The sequence below is a fragment of the Thunnus thynnus genome, chromosome 20 (assembly GCF_963924715.1).
Source record: "Thunnus thynnus chromosome 20, fThuThy2.1, whole genome shotgun sequence".
In the NCBI taxonomy this organism is placed as follows: Eukaryota; Metazoa; Chordata; class Actinopteri; order Scombriformes; family Scombridae; genus Thunnus; species Thunnus thynnus.
Genome location: NC_089536.1, coordinates 12,250,458 through 12,269,360, shown reverse-complemented (window position 1 = coordinate 12,269,360; position 18,903 = coordinate 12,250,458). Strand labels below are relative to the sequence as shown.

At 38.4% G+C, this 18,903-nt stretch overlaps 4 protein-coding genes across 8 annotated transcripts; 1 reads left to right on the top strand and 3 right to left on the bottom strand.

Moving 5' to 3' along the window:
* Nucleotides 1–36: 36 nt before the first annotated feature.
* On the bottom strand, nt 37–4,519 carry LOC137172699 (dual specificity phosphatase 29-like). Of its 2 annotated transcripts, XM_067577280.1 has the most exons (5): nt 4,379–4,519; nt 4,081–4,150; nt 2,611–2,795; nt 1,345–1,565; nt 37–579 (listed from the first exon to the last, which is right to left on the bottom strand). In XM_067577280.1, the coding sequence occupies exons 3-5, from the start codon at nt 2,763–2,765 to the stop codon at nt 353–355; spliced, it is 603 nt and encodes a 200-aa protein (XP_067433381.1). In that variant the 5' UTR covers nt 2,766–2,795; nt 4,081–4,150; nt 4,379–4,519; the 3' UTR covers nt 37–352. The 2 variants fall into 2 exon arrangements, with proteins under 2 accessions (XP_067433381.1, XP_067433382.1); XM_067577281.1 differs by lacking the exon at nt 4,081–4,150 and having other exon boundaries at nt 4,379–4,465.
* A 378-nt stretch (nt 4,520–4,897) lies between these two features.
* On the bottom strand, nt 4,898–8,484 carry LOC137172700 (dual specificity protein phosphatase 13A-like). Of its 3 annotated transcripts, none has more exons than XM_067577283.1 (4): nt 8,214–8,484; nt 7,989–8,026; nt 7,809–7,892; nt 4,898–7,269 (listed from the first exon to the last, which is right to left on the bottom strand). In XM_067577283.1, exons 1-4 carry the CDS (start codon nt 8,339–8,341, stop codon nt 7,058–7,060), a joined length of 462 nt encoding a protein of 153 aa, XP_067433384.1. In that variant the 5' UTR covers nt 8,342–8,484; the 3' UTR covers nt 4,898–7,057. The 3 variants fall into 3 exon arrangements, with proteins under 3 accessions (XP_067433384.1, XP_067433385.1, XP_067433383.1); XM_067577284.1 differs by having other exon boundaries at nt 7,809–7,889; XM_067577282.1 differs by having other exon boundaries at nt 7,809–8,026.
* LOC137172696 (sphingomyelin synthase-related protein 1-like) lies at nt 7,263–18,464 on the top strand. 2 transcript variants are annotated; one of them, XM_067577273.1, is made up of 6 exons: nt 7,263–7,546; nt 13,538–14,113; nt 14,819–14,914; nt 15,037–15,154; nt 15,249–15,399; nt 16,647–18,464. In XM_067577273.1, exons 2-6 carry the CDS (start codon nt 13,557–13,559, stop codon nt 16,949–16,951), a joined length of 1,227 nt encoding a protein of 408 aa, XP_067433374.1. In that variant the 5' UTR covers nt 7,263–7,546; nt 13,538–13,556; the 3' UTR covers nt 16,952–18,464. The 2 variants fall into 2 exon arrangements, with proteins under 2 accessions (XP_067433374.1, XP_067433373.1); XM_067577272.1 differs by lacking the exon at nt 7,263–7,546 and adding an exon at nt 12,492–12,665.
* LOC137172703 (dual specificity protein phosphatase 13A-like) lies at nt 8,694–12,217 on the bottom strand. The gene is made up of 3 exons (XM_067577286.1): nt 11,344–12,217; nt 11,033–11,250; nt 8,694–10,885 (listed from the first exon to the last, which is right to left on the bottom strand). The coding sequence occupies exons 1-3, from the start codon at nt 11,478–11,480 to the stop codon at nt 10,692–10,694; spliced, it is 549 nt and encodes a 182-aa protein (XP_067433387.1). The 5' UTR covers nt 11,481–12,217; the 3' UTR covers nt 8,694–10,691.
* Nucleotides 18,465–18,903: the final 439 nt, after the last annotated feature.

Sequence of the window (18,903 nt, the reverse complement as noted above, 5' to 3'; positions counted from 1 at the left end):
TGTGTTTAGTGTAAAGAAGAAACATGTCACTGCGACTTCATGTCTCTTTTATATATTTTTATTCATTTATGGGTGATGATTGACATGTTTTACACAAACATGACCTGTTATTAAGATAAATTAAGTGTTTGTTTTGGTCTATTAATGCTATTTTTTAATAATAATAAAAATATTTAAAAAATAATCCTTTAATGTATTTATATGGCACTTTAATTTTTTCACAAGAAGTGGAATATATCTTACAAAGAAAAGACAATTAAAACATGTTTGTACATACATATCTTTGTTGTGATATCTACTTCCAACTCAGAGGAAGCAGCAAATCCAAATTTATGGACTGATGGATTTTATTTCAAGTCCGCCCATTGAGGCTGTAGCTCTTGGATGATCCCTGGAAGTGCAGCTCTTTATCCAGCTCTCGAAGCTGCTCCAGGAACCCAGAATTAGGTGAGATGTTCCTGTTGGCGCTGACAGCTTTAATGGCATCCACCAGCGTCATGTTCTCGTTGATCATCAGGTAGGCCAGGACCAAGGTGGAAGAGCGGCTGAGACCCATCGCACAGTGGACGAACACTTTACCTGCCGATTGGCGGGAAGGGAAAAAACTCAAATTGAAGAGCTCAGCCACCCTCTACCAGCTCCATGTCTATATTTACAACCGTGCGACAACTGGATTATTGTGGTGAACTTTATTCTAACTGTCTAATTTGTTACTCCGCTGTGGATTAAAAGCCATGCACATCACAACGAGGAGTGCTTCTAACTCCTGACTAAAAAGTTTTCAACAATGTTGCAACAAATGTTTCTACACACGGTAATCCCTGGTTCCTTATCGGGCCCGAGGATTAGGGCGCAGAGGAGCGCGTAATTGAACTGTCTTGGCGTCTGTGTATTTCTGCCGGGGATTACTGTAGGCCCTGCCACACACTGGAGCCCCCGATCAGCCAGCATGTGAAGGAGGAGGCCTCATCTTATTACTGTCATGTCAGATACCGACTTCACTTTGCATAACAGGCTGGGCAGACACAGGCCACAAACATAATTGTGTAATTTCCATGTCCAATAAAAGTGTTGCTTACAAATTACCAGGGCAATCCATTTAAAACCAATTTTCCTGGCCAAGGTCTGAGCTTATGAGAAGATTACCGTGGGGGAAAGATATTAGCTTGATATTATGTTTAGTATTTGATTTGCATTTTAATGACTAATACAACTGGGGGCTGCTGTAATGGGAATTGACTGACAAATGTTTCTGTACCTTGCCTTGCAGGAAAAAAGATGTCTTCCCCGAGTTAATGTGTGAAAATGATGAGAAATACCTTGAGCACGGTGAGAGCTCCTCACCTGTGGGCGAGCTCAAAGCGTTCTTGATGAAATTGGCCGCTGGGTAAAAGAAGGGTCTCAAGTTAAAGGATGGCATGTCAAAAGCTTCCACTCCATGATAAGTGATTTTTGTGTCTCGGTAGAAGCTGGGGCCTGTGTTAACGTTGAACTTCCCATCAGCGGCGTTAAGTACATGGGTGATGTGGTGAGCCTGGAGAGTCCTCTTGTCTTTGGCTGCATACCTAAAGGGAAGAAGCATAATTATGTGTCGGTGCGGATAAGCAAAAGATGTGTTTATCATTTCTATGAGCAGATTTCATGATAGTAAACATACAATACATACGGCATAGGACACACAACTGCACAAGTTGTCATATATAAACATTTCCTAATACTATGTGATGAAACTGTTCTAATGCATAACTTACAAAAAAAACCCATTTGTGTTATCAAGCTGTGGATCCACACTTAAGTGAATGATCCCTTTAATGGTGCACAGTACAGCCCCTGTCAACATATAGTAGTCTGCTTTGTCTTTTAAGGTAGACTTTTACAGGCTCTGTTCACCCTAATTGCAATAATTAAAAAACATGTCAAGGGACTGTTGAAAATGTGATATTTCAATGCTGCGAGCAACATTAACAAAATGAATTTCAGCTTTTTATGGTGGCAGAAATCTCAGACAGATATCTGAACCTGGGCAAATAAAACATAAGCTGTCTGGGTTTTGTTTGGGTGAAGCAACTCTGTATCATTTTGATATTGTATTATTGTATTCTGAACAAGCTGCAACACAGTACTGATATAATGTTTTAAAGTGTTGATATAGCGAGCTTGTTAGAAAACAGTTGCTTATTTAAACATCCATCAGACGTGAAGTGACTTGTTTAGTCTTGTTTCTGGCCACCTGATGAATATAAGTCCAATATTCAATCTCCTTGTAGCTCTGATTTTGGTCTCCACCAACTCCTGAAGGACGTATGTCCACCAGCTAGTCGCTAACTTTGTCTGCTGTTTGGTGCCAGGCTGGGTAGGTAGCATACAGTTCATTTTTAGCCTTTTTTGCTAAAGAAACTTTAGCAAACATGAAACAATAAAGCTGCAGCTACAGCAGGCTGGAAAACCAAAACAAAGCTGAAAGACACTGAAATGCACAGCCAGGTGATGATTCTCTTTGGAGTTTGTCTCAATGAGCACTTTTTATGACAGTTTGAGAATCCTATTAGTATGTCTTAATGCAAAGTGTTCCTGAAATGTGTTGAATTGATGTTACTGCTCTAGTCTCACATGTCTCCTATGTAGATCCTGGGCTGGACCTCATCCAGATGGTTGCTGGTCCCTTTCTTTGTCCACATCAGCCTCTGGAGCTCTGAAGCTGGGGGGGTCTCATACCTGCCGTTTGCCCCCTCAGGGCTCGCTAAGCAGCTGAGGCCTCTGGGCATGTCTGGATGCTCCACTTCTGCTTTTACAAGCTGTCACATAAAAAAAAACACCACACTTAACAGAGTTTAACTGGGAGTTTAAGCAGCGGTTTTGTGGACCGCACCGTGAGCTGAGAAGTCATTAAAAAGGGTGGGAAATGTTTGTTTTCTCTTTATTTTGCTCATCTGCACTTTAAGAAAGGAAATGAAGATACAGGTACAGGCATCTGGTTTTCCTATGAATGCTAAATAACTCTATTGATGGCCACTAATAGGTTTTATTGAAGTGAGGACATTATCTAAAGTTACACTGAGAGAGAAATACAATATGGGATTAAAGAGAGAATTGCTAATTAGAACATTAGCTACACAGGCCTATAGCCTTTAAATATAGTCTATTATTATGCCAATAAATGCACTTCATAGTGGCAAAGGACCACAAGAACACATAATTGTAGGATGACCTTATGATGCTCTCATTATTTTATGCACAGTTCAGTAGCTCTTGGTAGATTTATTTATCTCCAGAGATACAGAAAATTGGTATTCAAGGCCTATAAACATCAGCTTTTCATTTCCTGCAGGCAAGTCTAACCTGTGCATTTACAATTTACACACTGGGCTTTAGAGAGACTTATACTATGCATACTGTATACATTAGCATCCATTTAGGCAGCTGTGTGATTCTGCTCCAGGCTGGGGACGTACAAGTGATGTGTATGCATTGTTAGAGTAAAGAAACCGATGGCAGCTCTGCCTCTTTATTTGCATTCTGCTGGTGTGTGGAGACATAATGTGGCACTCAGGTTTGGAGACCTATTGTCGTGTCCACAGGGATGAGTCATTGAGACCAAATCTGTTTCAGTGACCTTTTGTTAAGCTGCCGCGGCATATGGAGGTCCACTCAAACATCATGATGGCTTTATCCATCTCTGCATGTGCATGGGTTTCGTACATGTAAGCCTGCATGAGAGTCACTCAGAGCATGTGTTTGCAAGAAAAGCTGCATCTGACCCAACATATGTTCGATGCATGTGAGTGTGTGAGTCTTAAAGGCAGAGGAAAGTGTGTCTTTGCACAAGTACAACATGTGCCCAGAGTACCTGGAGGCTCTTCTTTTTCCTCATTGATCTATAAGTACAACCCTTCCCTCCCTCCCACAGTCAGGGCAGAGAACTGATTTCCCTGGTGCACATGCTGAGCTGCAGCGCTGCTTTCATAGCCTCCCCCCTTAGGCTAACCTGTCCTTCCTGCTCTACTTCTGTGTAATTAAAGATGCTATGTATGGGAAAGTGCCCACGGTTAACATAGAGGGCAAATAAAAATGGCTTTTTACCTCCTCCGGGCCTCTTCTTGGTGGTTTTATGAATTACACTTCCCTCTTTAGCCTTTCGGATGTGGTTCGTCTGAATTTGTGGGCAAATTAATAAAAGAAGAACGTGTGGTGATCCATCAGGCAATGTAGTATCATCATAGTACACACTCGTTTCTAAAAGTGCTTCATAAACATGTTTACCTTGCAAATAAAGGCATACAGCATAATAAACCCATACAAATATACTCTACATACTAAATACTTTCCAACATGGACTTCTATCTGCAGCAAATTTATAATATTGTTAGTAGACACTTGCCTTGGCTGGAAACGTTGCTTTTCAAGGTCTCTCTGCACAAGAGCTACATGTAGGTCGACAGCACAACTGTCTGCGTTCTCCTTGGTAATCTACCCTGTAACCTTTTTTGCTATTTTAACATCTGAATCTCAGCCCAAAATAATTCTGGCATCATCCTTTGCATTCCTTAAAGGTTACCCGAGCTACCAGCGCAGCACAGGAGGGAGGATAGGACACACGGCTTCTTCAATAGCAAGAGAATTAGATCAGTGCTGCTGTAGTTGAGCTTAAGTCTGACACAGTTTTTAGATAGAGATTCTCCTCTGCAGTGAACTGTGTTTAAATGAAAACCTGGATGTTTGGTCAGAAGATTCTGATCTGTTTTAGTTTATATGTTGATCATTTCCTCAGTGAATGCACAAAAATTAATATAAGGCAATTGATAACACTTCAAACTGCAGTATGGACACATTCAGTCTTGACTTAATCATACAAATAGTATGTTAAGAAGAGCAGAAAGATGAACACAGATAAAAAATACTCAGTGTTTCTTTTTATCATGGCAAATATAATATCCACAGAAGAAAAACAATTATTGAAATTGAACTTCTGACTCCAGCGATACAAACTGCGACATACAACTTAATGTAGTTTTTTCTGTTACAGCTGTTTCTGTATCATATTATTTTGAGGTGTTATTCACAATGAAATGTTTAATTTAATTTAATGCTTCCTGTGAAGATACCCATGTGTGTGTATTTGTGTGCGTATTTGTGAGAAATCACTGCTGTCAAACTCTACATAAGATACGTATGTGTGTGTGACATATCTAATATTTCTAGAGATGATTTTGTGTGCAATCAAAAAACCTGAAACCTTTTGATGTACAGCGGTGATCAGCTCAGCTATCTTGGCAGATACACCAAAGGAATTTCATACTGTGAACACAGACAGGTTGATAAAAAGTCAGATGCTGTAGATTGATTCCCATCTTGAGTTTGAATGTTGATGTTTGCAGAAACAAAAACATTTTCTATCATTTCTGAGGCACCTGTAAATTTACTAAAATATGATGCTTTGTAAAACATTTTCCACATGACATTTGGTCCATTCTACTGTAATACAAAGTGAGGTACTAAAGCCATTTTACAAGAATGAGAGGTAAAAAAAACAGAATTCAAGACATAAATAGTCATAACATCTGATTATCTCATTATCATTAGCTGTTCAGTCTTGTCCCCAATTTCACCTCACATTAAGTCTGTGTTCAACCATACTGCATTACTGGTAAGACATCCTTACTGCTACTTACTAAATCATCAGCAAACAAGATTAAATGTCTATAGCCCTTGTATCTATCCCACAGGATGTAAGGTATTACACAGAAAACAACAAAATTGTTTAGCCTGATGGTCACACCAGAGAAAAGGTCATGTTACCCAGTGGTGGAAAGTAATTAAGTAAATTTACTCAAATAGTGTACTTAAGTAAAATTTTGAGGTACTTGTACTTTACTTGAGTATTTCCTTTTGATGCTACTTTATACTTCCACTCCACTACATTTCAGAGGAAAATATTATACTTTCTACTCCACTACATTTATTTGACAGCTTTAGTTACTTTTCAGATGAAGATTTGACACAATGGATAATATAACAAGCTTTTAAAATATAACACAATGTTAAAGATGAAACCAGTGGTTTCCAACCTTTTTGGTTTTTGACATCTTACAAAAAGCAGTGTGTAGTCAGGGTCACATTGCAGATGTCTATGAGTTGTCAACAGCTCCACCAAATAGTGATTTTTCCCTCTAAACTTCTCACATGGTTTCATTTCAATAAATGTACAAATGATCCAATATTTCACCAAAAATCAAAGATTAGAGAAAAAGTCCAAAAACTGAAAACAGATTTGTGTATCAGAAGTTTGTTTTTTCTTCTTTTCTCTCCCATTAATCATCTCATGACCCCTCAGATTTATCTGTTGACCCTTTGGAGGGGCCCGACCCTTAGGTTGGGAACCACTGGACTAAACTAGCTAACTGTATATAAAGTAGTTCAAACTAGCTCCACCTCCAGCAGATACAACAGTAACATGCTGCTTACACACTGATGCTTCAGTATTAATAATGATGTCATAAATAATAATATATCAGCCAGAGGGACCAAACCACTACTTTTACTGCAATACTTGAACTACATTTTGCTGCTGATACTTATGTACTTTTACTTCAGTAGGATTTTGAATGCAAGACTTTTACTTGCAATGGAGTATTTTTACATTGCTGTATTGGTACTTTTACTTAAGTAAAGGATTTGAATACTTCTTCCACCACTGATGTTACCTTAATCAAAGGGTTTTTTGTCTGTACGGTGGCCAGCTTGTCAGGCTCAGCTGCTCTTTCTGTACTCTCTAATTTGTACTTCATCTGCCTCAATTGTGCTTCAAGGTGAATAATAACATGTTCGCAAGCCTAAAATTATCTGCTCACATGCATGTTAAGAACTGTTAAGAAACATAGTAACTTCCTATTAGCATATAACATGTTAACATGTAAACATTATCATTTCAATATTTGCCTAATATATTTCTCCCTGGTTCAAAGTGTTGGACCAACAGTCCGAGTGGCATCATCATCAACATCATCCTCAACATCAGCATCACACAACTGTGTGGCCAAAAACTGAAAACTTCTCGTCATTACAGGATCTGACACGTTTTCTTTTTTCTTGTCAGCTGAAGATCCAGATCCAGTAGCAAAGCCAGGAAATTCCTGTTGGGGTAGATGGCTCTCTTCTGGATCAATTTCTGCAAAGCCTGTTTGAGCGGGAGGTGACGGTAGATCATGAGGTACGCTAACACCAAGGTCGATGACCGGCTCATTCCCATGATGCAGTGCACCAGAACTTTCCCTGAAGAACAGACAAGATGAAGGCAGAGAGGGATGTGAGGGAAGGATTAGTGAGAGGCCTCAGTCTTATTAATATCATACATGACTGCTCGCCTCACGCTGTGGCCTTTCTTTTTTCCTGCTGTGAGCTAAAAATAGAGCCCACAATTCATCGCCTTTGTTCATTTATGGTCCCTTTGCAGACTGGCCCTGTCTGTCTCTTTAATCCCAACTCGTCCTCTGCTTGATAGCTTCTCTGAAAGGAGCCATGGTCACATTATAGACTTAAATTCTGCAAGGTAAGACCTTTATTATTACTGCTGACTGAAAATACACTTACATACCATTACAAGCTGTGGTACACTGTGGTTACAGGTGACATTGAAAGGATGACATGATGGGAGAATTTGAGTGTATGGGTTTATATAGTGAAAAATAGATGTGATGTACAGGGATTACAACAATCTTTATGGCTACTGAATGATATAATTATCATTATTTCACAATGCAGAAGGTTAGATTTGATAATTCATGTGAAAAAGAAGCCTCGAGGAGTCTTACCATCAGGTGACTTCAGAGCTTTATGAATGAAATCAGCTGCAGGCTGGAAGTAAACATCCAGATCAAAGTATGTCGAGTCATCTGCTGGAATGCCACAATACACAAAGTCGTTGCCATAAAAGCTTTGGTTCCCTATGCTGCCTTGCTTGGAGTGAGCAGCGTTTAATACATGAGTTATACCTAATTTCAGCAAGGAAGTCTTGGTTTGGGCTACTGCCCTAGCAAGACAAAGAGATAGAAAGAGGTTCAAGACTTACTCAACACAATATTTTCATGTCAGAATATAACTGGCAGGAGTTATGTCAAAGAATATGACCTTGGGAAACTGTTTAATATAACACCACAAGCCAAATTTAATCCACTCTCATTGAGTGTGGATTAAATTAAGATAAATTATATACTTACACATTCCCTATGAATATGTTTGGCCAGACCTCGTCAATTTGATTGAGGTGTAGTTTGCATGAGTCCAAAACCTTCTGCAGATCCTTCACAGTTAGGTATTCTTTTCTCTTGCCTTTCAGGGCTGACATTTTTAAGTCCAAAATCCTCCCGTCTTGGATCGATTACTGTTCCAAATGTTTATTGTATTAAAGCAGTTCCCGTCTACTCCGGCTCAGGATGATCTGTAAGAGCAGGTGTTTATCTGCAGTCACTGGACAGTTACCCAATTTAGTGCTTAACCTAGCGTGTAGTCTTACTCGTGCAGAGGGCAGAACAACAAACACACTGCTGCCTGGGCTCTGCTTTTCACACCGCTGTGGGACCCTAATTTAATAAGCCTCAAACAGAAATGAATCATTCCATAAAGCAGTGATAATTGGGTGTTATTATGGACAAATGTTTAAGTGAGTTGCTTATACTGGATCACAGGAAGGCCACTGTAATGCAGCATTTATGGAACAAATATACTGTAACAGCTTAATACATTTTGTTTATTTTTCTGATATAAATATTTTGTGAAAGCAAATTGGACGAAGAGGGAAAAATTAAGCTTCACTTGGCTGAACATGACATCAAATAGTCGTCACAGTGCAGAAAATATCTCTTTTAACCCTCCTGTTATGTTACAGGTCAATTTCACCCATTTTAACCTTTAACTTGAAGAAAAACATAATTAACCTCTCTTTTACAACATGAAATTTAATGACCTCTTCTCATTCAGGGTCATGAATGTGTATGTAACATGCGGATGTAATGATGTGTTGGGAAATATCATGCTGTATACAAAATCAGTCAATAAATGTCTCCGGGTCCTTTTGACCTGGAGACAGTTATTGATTGATTGTTTTAAGTGCTGCTTCTCCTTATTGATAAATCAATCCCACCTGAATATGTGAAAAAAAAATTAAGAATATGATGAACATGTGTCTATGCAGATGTTAGGACAAAGTGTTCCAGAGGATTCACCAGCCAATATCTTTTATTCTAGAGAGCACCGGTAATGTAAGAAGAAGATATTTCTTAGTCATTAATGAAAAAGTATTCCACATCTTCCTCTATGTCTGATTCACAAGATATAAAACACCATGGGAATCTGGAGATTGTCATGTTGAATGATCACCTTCACCACAGAAAAGCCACAGCAGACTGTCAGGTTTCAAATATTTACATAATCATGTAATTACGAATATGTTTTCCAGCACTTGACTCCGTGACATTAACTCAACTTGAGTCCAGTTCACCACTGGAACCACAAGACATGTTGGCGAGAGATGCTGTCTCCTTGAGTAGACAATAAAACCATCACCACCTGTGTAAAATGCACATGGAAAAAAAAGAGATTTGTGAAAGCATTTACATTACTGTACGTTCCCCTCAGCATGTGGACTGAAGGTTAATTATCAAGAGCAGCCCTTCAACAGGAGTGAAAGTAACACTTTAATTTAACCCACCCTTCTTACTATTTATAGATAGCATATAGAAACCTAATTAGTGGTTTCTAACACATTATACTGTCATTGTTTATGAATGTATTTCTCAACAATTGTAACCTCTCTTAGACAGTTAACATAGCTGTAATCCTCTCTAATGATTTGACTTCACGCACATAAACAAATCCTTTCAGCGTATTATTAAGTATTTATTTTGTGCCACAACACATAGACAAATCATTTACAGGAAAGTTTAAAGCTGTTGATATATAAGACATGTTGATATATACGTGGTTACAAATGCTATATCATCAAGCATTCATACATTATCTGTTAATGCATCAATTATGGATGCTTCATATGATGAGTTACTGTATAGTCGTTGACAATAACATGAATTAACACTTAAAAATGTTCTTAACTTTGCTTAAAACTAAAATACAGCATGTTATAAACCATCTATTGATTGTACATGAATGCTAAAGAGGAGAGTTTAGAATAAAGTCTTACCAGAATACAAATATGCAAATCAATATATGGAGTGAATGAAATGTAATTATTTGAAAGTTAAATATGATGAAAGGTTAATTGAAATAATTGAAAGGTTAATGTTTGCTTTTGTGCTCACACAACAAGACTTTAACTGTAACACAGCATAATGAATGTATTTTTTTCCTCAGCATAATACAAGTCATTCTGTCGCAGGTTTTAAAATTGATTCTGGCTGAGGTGTAAGTCGATTACACTCATCTCCTATTAATATTGGGGTCAATATCTTGTGAAAAGGCAGCATGATTCACATCCAATGCAGCACCAGAGTCAAAGAAAAGACTCCTGTTTCAATAGAGCTCTTGAAACAAAGAGATTAAAGTGAAGTACAGTGTCTCCCTCCACTGGCAGGCACTGAATCCTTCATTTGTTATGAAAACAGGAAAACAGGCGTTTGAGGTTCTGTAAGTCAGAATATCAGTGAATTGTTGCAGTGCAGATGATTAAATATGATTGGTGTTCATGATGTCTCGCGTAGTTTCAAATCCAAAGCCCGAAGCTGTTTGAGGAATCCTCTGTTTGGGAAAATCCACCTGTGCTCTTTAACCTTATTAATGGCTTCTAGTAGGGAATAACGGTGGTGGATCATTAGATAAGCGAGGACAAGGGAGGCAGACCTGCTTACTCCGACTGCACAGTGGACAAAAACCCGAGCTAGAGAAGAAGAAGGGGAAGATTGCAATGAGCCTGAAACATAAATTGATACAGATTTTATTCTGAATAAGATGAATGAGTTGAGGAGACGACTGCACAATCTGTCATAAAAATGAGTGACATTAAAGCAACAGGATGGATATTTACCACCAGCAGTGTTAAGTGCATTCTGAATATACTCAGCAGAGGGAAAGAAATAGCGAGAGAGGTCAAAGGACGGTGAGTCATCTGCAGGCACTCCGTAATAATCCACAGCAGATCCATAGAAGTCATGACTCCCCTGACAGTGCATCCTCCCATGAGCTGCGTTCAGAACATGAGTGATTCCCAGCTTCCACAGACTGTAGCGGTCATTGGCTACTGACCTGTGTACAGAAGAAATCATTCAGAAATACCTTAAAATACAAAATACATCAAACTGTGGTTCTAATTTTATGCTTTAACCTGTTAAGACTTACATGTCGCCAATGAACAGGTTAGGCCAAACTTCATCCACATGATTACCAAACCTTTTTCCTCCATACAAAACCTTCACCAAGTCTTTCACAGAAGGAGTTGCAGGGGAAACGGCACTAACTTCCTGCAGATTATTCATAGTTGACAGTATGAACCTTTAAGATAGCACAAAATAGAACAAAATGCTACTCTGAAACTAACCATTTGTGTGATTTCTTCTCCCATCATTTATTTTCAAACTTGAGGCTTTACTACAACCATGTTGGTACTGACAAGGACAGGTGTTCCTGGTCTAAAATTAAATCAGTGACCCATATTCTAAATGTTGGTCACCTCCAGTCACAGCTCTATCTTTGTAAATTGCAATTTGTTTTTATTAAATTCCTTGCTGAACTTAGATAAATTAAAAATTACCATTACCATTACTTATTTTGCAAAAAAATGTATTTTGTTGTGTTGGAGAGACAAGACCACTCCAACTTTTAATTTATTTATTGATCAAATGTCTTATTTTCTTCTCCTAGAGAAGTTGTCATTGGAAAACAAAAATTGTGCACAAACTTTCTGATTCTTATGATTTTGATCACCTTTTATCTTGTATTTGGAAAACGAAAAATGCCAGAAAGAATATATGTTCTGTTATAAAAAAAATTATATATTCTTTAATTCTTTAATTTTGGCTCATTGTATATAATTGAAGGGCTGTTTTTACTTTTTGTTGGTGTTTTTTGTTTTGTTTTGTTTGATTGTATGTTTGTTTGTTTGTTTGCAATGTTTGCAGTGTTTGTTTGTTTGTTTGTTTGTTTGTTTTTGGCATGGGGTGAGTTGAATAATGAAATGTGTGGACTACATTGTTTGTAGCATCCACAGTTTGATTAAATAGCAGAAAAAATAATGGAAAATAGTAATAAAATACACTGCAAAAAAACAGAAACAAGTGCAATTTATGTCCAAACACGGTTTCACATTTTATGGTCTTAAACTGCTAAAAAAAAAAATACTTTTCACTATCACAATTAACGTTACAGCACGGATTGACGAAGGCGCTGCAGTGCCGTCTTCTCACCAGTAGGTGTCACTATTGCTTAGGTAGAATCAATCCCTTTATAACCGAATGTGTGTGCGCAGCTTGTGTGGACATTACGGCCTTGTGTTATCAACAGTAATGCTAACCAGCGCGAAGACAGGGCGAAATGATTTCCAACAAGCCCCTGTCATTTCAGCAAACACTAATGCGACTTCTTCAGATTCTTGTGAGATGCCATATAGCTAGCTAGGTGACCAGATAAGTTTCCGCATCGTGTCCTGTTACATCTTGGCCCGGGTAAGTGAGCGTACCGCACACCAATTGATCAAGCAAGGAAAGGGCTTGTTAGCTGTCGTTAGCTAACGTTAGAGCTGAATTAGCCTTCAGCGTTGTTGTGCTAGAGGAGATGATGCTGTCGTTTGCTTTCATGTTTACTTTAGGCATGTGAGTGGTTAACAGTTAACTAGCAGGTCTGCTACTTTACTTAATAGGCTTTTAGTTGTGGCATTATCTCCTGGCCCCATCTTACTGACATCCAAGTGACGTTTGTTATTGCAGATGACCGTCCATTATGAGTTTCTGCTTGTTTTGTAAACCAGAATAATTTAACCTTAACAGCATTGTATGAATGTAGTGACAATCTAGGGAGTAGAGTTTTCCAGTGACCCAGGAGTGAGCATAAACGTGATTTCCTCAGTCAGTGTGTAGGATATTCTCGGCTATTAATAAGATTACAGATTGGAGTAAAACCAACAAGTCATCTATAACAAGCACTAAAGTCTTAAAGTCACTGTGTGGCCTGAGGAATACTGTACGTCTGCTCCTTCACCTACATGTTTAGGGTGTGGTTCCCACTGTGTAAACTAATGCAAATTCTTGCCTTTGTTTACTTCATATATTTGCTCAAGGTATGAATGCTCAGCTTGCCTGCAGGAATGGTCTTGTTTATCACTAACTTTGTCACAAAGTGAAGTTATTTTCTGTCTATGTGGCAGTTTTTGTGTGGTTTGTTTGGATTTAGTATTGCTGATTCAGTGGAAATAAAGTGACTAATAGGGCATAAAAGATTCCTTTGTTGGCGAGGAAGTCAATAAGGAACTGATATTGATAGTAGGGGAGAAGTCAGTTGTCGGAGGTGCACTTATAACTGTTGATTTTCTTTTCTCCAGCCTTCTGATTGTGGAGGAAATGACCCAACTGAGTGTCCGTCGCTGGACGCCCAAACATGTGGCCAAGTGGCTAAAGGAAGAGGGCTTCTGTGACTATGTGGACCTTCTGTGCTACAAGCATCGACTGGACGGCACCAGTCTGCTCGCCCTCAGCGAGTATGACCTCCGTTCACCACCTCTGGAGCTCAAGGTGCTGGGGGACATCAAGCGGCTGATGGTGTCGATCCGCAAACTCCAGAAACAGAACATGGATGTGTTGGAGGAGCTGGGTCTCCCCTTTGATGGCCACTCTCCTACAGGCTCCGGAGGCACTTTGGACTGGCTGTGTAACGGAGACCCAGGGAGAGACTGTGACAGCACTGACACAGCACCGGTGGGAGAGGAGTATCACCAGTACACTAATGGGAAATACAAGCAGCAGACTAGGCGCCTCGATCCAGAGTACTGGAAGACAGTGCTGAGCTCCATCTATGTGGTGTTTGTGTTTGGGTTCACATCCTTCGTCATGGTCATAGTGCATGAGAGGGTGCCTGACATGCGCACATACCCTCCACTGCCAGATATCTTCCTTGACAGGTAAGTTTTTTAGAGCTCACATTTAGTTTTGAGACACTCTTAGGCATTATTTTTCTGACTTTTCGGCTACAGGAAACAACCAAAAAATTAGTCAGCGGTGAAATGACGAAGAGAGAGCGAAATAAAAGCATATATTCTTTATCAGGATATTGCACCAGATGGTGGACATTATAACTGCCCTACTTCCTTGTAGGATGTTTCTATTATTGTCCTCCCATATTCCTGATGGGCTACCTTTGGTTCAAAGATATCTTTGACGTTTCTTTTTTTTAAGTGACCTACTTTGTAGAGTGACCCGTAGTTTAGGACCAGCTTTGTGCTTCTCATGGAATTTCTTTCTGTATTGGGAGAGCTGATTTCAGGGAAATGCCAGTGTGTGTTTGGAGAGATGAAACATGCTGAGACACTTTGGATCTCACAGATTTTGCCTTCATATAGTGATATAAGTTTACAGCATGTTTTGCTATTTAATAAATATTTTTTGTCATGGGAAGAAAAATCAGAAAATAGTGAAAAAGAACTTAAGTTGATGCATTTAAATAGCTTTTTTAGTTCAAACAGTATTCCAAAAAATATTCAATCTTCAGAGATATAAAACAGAGAAAGGCAGCAGATAGAGAAGCTGGAACCAGCAAATGTTTTGAGATTTTTGCTTGATAAATAACTTGAATGCTTCTAAATCCTTTTATTTCCTCTTTTCAACAGTGTGCCTAGAATACCATGGGCCTTTGCCATGGCGGAGGCATGTGGAGTGATCCTCTGTAACATCTGGCTGCTGGTCCTACTGCTGCATAAACACAGGTAGAGTCCTGACTGTCTTTCACATCAGTATATTGTTGAGACTTCAGAGATTGTGCCGACTGATATGAACAGCGTGTCGCTTAACTTATGACCCTAAAAGGTTATGTTCTCATGATTTGTAGGTCCATCCTTCTTCGGCGCATGTGCAGCCTTATGGGGACGGTGTTTATGCTGCGCTGCATCACCATGTTTGTCACCTCCTTGTCTGTGCCAGGACAGCACCTGCAGTGCTCGGGAAAGGTAACTTATCGATCAGTTTTGAATCGATTATATCTTAAACACTACATCTTTCCCTCTTTGAAAGATCAGTGTTTCACTTTTTCTCTCCTACTAGATGTACGGTGACATGTGGGCCAAACTGCAACGGGCCGTGGCCATCTGGAGTGGTTTTGGGATGACACTGACAGGAGTGCATACCTGTGGGGACTACATGTTCAGCGGTCACACTGTGGTCCTTACCTTACTCAACTTCTTTGTCACAGAGTGTGAGTAGCTTCTCTTGACATGCTGTAGTCAGAAAACTCAGAGGTCACTTATGCATTTTTGATTTACATTCAGTAGAGAACAGAAGCACTTATTTATTTATTTTTTTTACTTCAAGAGCTCCTTAAACTTTTTGAGATTGAGATAACCAATATAGAATAACACTAACTGAATTTGACTCCAAAATGAAACTCTGAATGTTACTTATGCTCCTCAGTTTATGTATTAATGGTGAATGATTAGTGGTTTAATAATTTAATCTAGACGTCATCTAAGGGGCCTGTTTTATTTATTTATTTATTTTACTTTTTATTGACTCACAAAAGTACAAAAAGAAAATACAGAATTCTGACAATTGATTAAAAATCAAGTGAGTCCCACCATTTCTAACCCTCCTAAACAAATTTACAAATCTGAACCAACCTTTTACCCACTGCTCGAACAATATCAGTCATTAACATTATTACTATCCTTCAATTCTCTCTGTACTTGCATCTTACAGCACAGGTAACATGTAATGTTAATACTGTAGAGCAACACTGACAGAAAAATAACAATTATTAACAACAATTATTAACTTAAGTCAAAAAAGAGAAAAAGCAAAATAAAAAGGGTGTTCTTGGATTGATTTTTATAGTGACATTAAGAACTTATCAGCGTATTCTGTCTCATTATGTCGCAGTCTAACTGCAACTGCAAACTACTAAATTAATTCAAAGTTTACATAATGCACAGTCTTGCTGTTTTGATCCTTTTTTTTAAATAAACAAAATATATTTTAACTTATCTTTATTTTTTTTTCTTGTGACTCAAGATTTAAAACCACAAAACACTCAAAAAGAATGAAACATGAGCTCTTGTCTGTACTTGGTATAAAGACTTAAATAATCTTTAAAATGTCACAGTGGATGCCAGGTTTTATCCACATTAATTCATGAAAATCATGAGAAATTATGACCAGTTATTAAAAGCTAAGACCCAGGAGGGTCAAAGTACAAAATCATGAGAAAATCAGAGGTGGAGGAAGAAATAGTGTAATAATATTTTGAAACATTGTCCAGTCGTTGCCACCGAGTGGTCTTCTTCGGTACTACAACTGAAATTTAAAAGCTACAATTCCTTAGTCTGAACTGGACAGAAATAGTCTGTCATTCAAGAATATATTTCATTTCACAGGGGTTTAGCAAATAGTAGAATAAAAACAATTGTTCAAATTATCCACAACTGCTGTTTCTCATGTCACAAACAGACACTCCAAGAAGCTGGCACTTCATTCACACGTTGTCCTGGGTCCTCAATCTCTTTGGCATCTTCTTCATCCTGGCTGCACATGAACACTACTCCATTGACGTGTTCATAGCGTTCTACATCACTACCAGACTCTTCCTGTACTACCACACTCTAGCCAACACTCGAGCCTACCAGCAGAGTCGGCGAGCTCGCATCTGGTTCCCCATGTTCTCTTTCTTCGAGTGCAACGTCAATGGGCCCGTCCCCAACGAGTACTGCTGGCCCTTCTCTAGACCCACTGTGATGAGGAGACTGATCGGATAATGAACAGCGGCGGTACTGTCAGACAATTTTTAGCCTGTGCTGTTTTTTTTTGTCTGCTTTTGTCAAGTTGCCAACTGAGGCGGTGTGTGTGATACTCTCATCAACAAAGACGACTGATGCGATCCTGTCAGCGCTGAGGCCTGATGCAATACGCAGAGCCATACCTTCTCATATTTTGGGACTTGGCTCCTCGCCTGCTTCCCCTGACAGCATTTTTAGTTGGATTACATAAAATCCACAAAACCCTGTGGAGTTTCTTAAAAGACCCCATCAACACCCTTTGCTCAATTTGAAAAGTGAGCGTTGTGGTAATACATCACGTTGATTGGTTGCGTATATTAAATCTGAGGGGTTTTATGTAGCATTAACTGCATTTTTTTTTAGTACTTCCCAACTTAAAATTACAACATAAGAGTATTTGGGTAGTACATGATAAAATTAAGCCACATCAACACTATTCTCAGGCACCAGTGCACATAATCCTTTACATTTTTCATTTCCTGTGCAATTAAAACACCTGATCATTTCAAGGTTCGGACCGAAAGTTTTGTCTCACCTTCCACAACTAAATGCAACTCTCATGGACCACTGTTAAGCAATATGTAAAGGATCTACATGACACCGTTGCTCTAGTCTGTATGGCAAAATATTGTTCATCATGTTGAGAAGCAGATCTTACTTGTTTGCATTCCTTGAGATTTTATGCTTGACAATGCGATTAAACGCTGACAGAGAAAATCATCATGCGATAAATTACAGTATATGACTCAGTTATTTATGTAGTTCACACAACCTGCCTTTTCTAAACCAGACCCATTCGAGAAAATTAAGAAATATGGAAAGAAAATTCTTTATCTGCCAAAAACGTGGAATGATTTTTTTCCAGTTGTCTTAAATATAATTCCATTTGCCAATTATGTTCAGTGTTACAGTAGTTTTCTCTGTGTAGAAATGTTCAAGATTTTCCATGTTTACTGTTGGATAGTTGTATAGTGCTTTTTTAATCATTATACATTGTAAATGACCAGACTTAAATGCAATTTGAGCTCTCCCTGATATTAATCCTGTAACATTCATCTGTAGTAATAGTTCTTATAAGGATCCTTAAATTTGTATGTATTTGTTTATATTAATTTATTTCATTTTGTAAATGTCAATAGGTATTTTTATATGCTATATACAAAGTTACAGCAACATGCACATGAAGAAATATGTTTACAGTTGCTCATAACTATTTGTTTGAAACACAATGTGCTTTTTAAGTGTAATGTTGATTTCAGATTGGCCTCTACATTTCATCGAGTGAAACCTGCCACTGTAGTAGAGACGACGTTATTGATTTGGTCATTACAGCATGTTAGAAATACCAGTATTCAGAATGGAGTTTACAGGTTACGACACATCTTTTCTCCTAGTAAACGATGCTGTTGTGTTGATCTGCTCCTTCAAAGCCACATTATACTTGTTTCATGTCTCATTCAGTCATTTCCATCATTAAAGAGCTGAAATCAAAGACCAGTTTCTTATCTTTTTCACTCACTGCACAACCATATAATTGATGTGTGTTATATAGATAAGTGGATACCGTGCAAAGTCGTTGCCATGAGAGTTTAACACTTCATAAACTTGTTGAAAGCTAATGTTTGCTGTGCATTTTAATCGATCACAAACCACTGATGGTGAGCAGACATTCTACTATGGACAAACAAAAATTGTAATGCCAGGGAAATATGAAAAAAGTCAAACCTATTATTCATATAAACTATAAATATATTATTATATTTTCACAGCAGTCTTATTTTTCAGCACTGTGACTCCCTTTTTAGTCATGAACTGTCAAAATTGTGAATATTGGCCATGAAGCTCTTATGAAAATAACTTAGGTGCCATTTTTCTTATGTAGCTTAAAGGACATGTTTTACAAATTTTCAAGTCTGTCTTAAAATAATAGT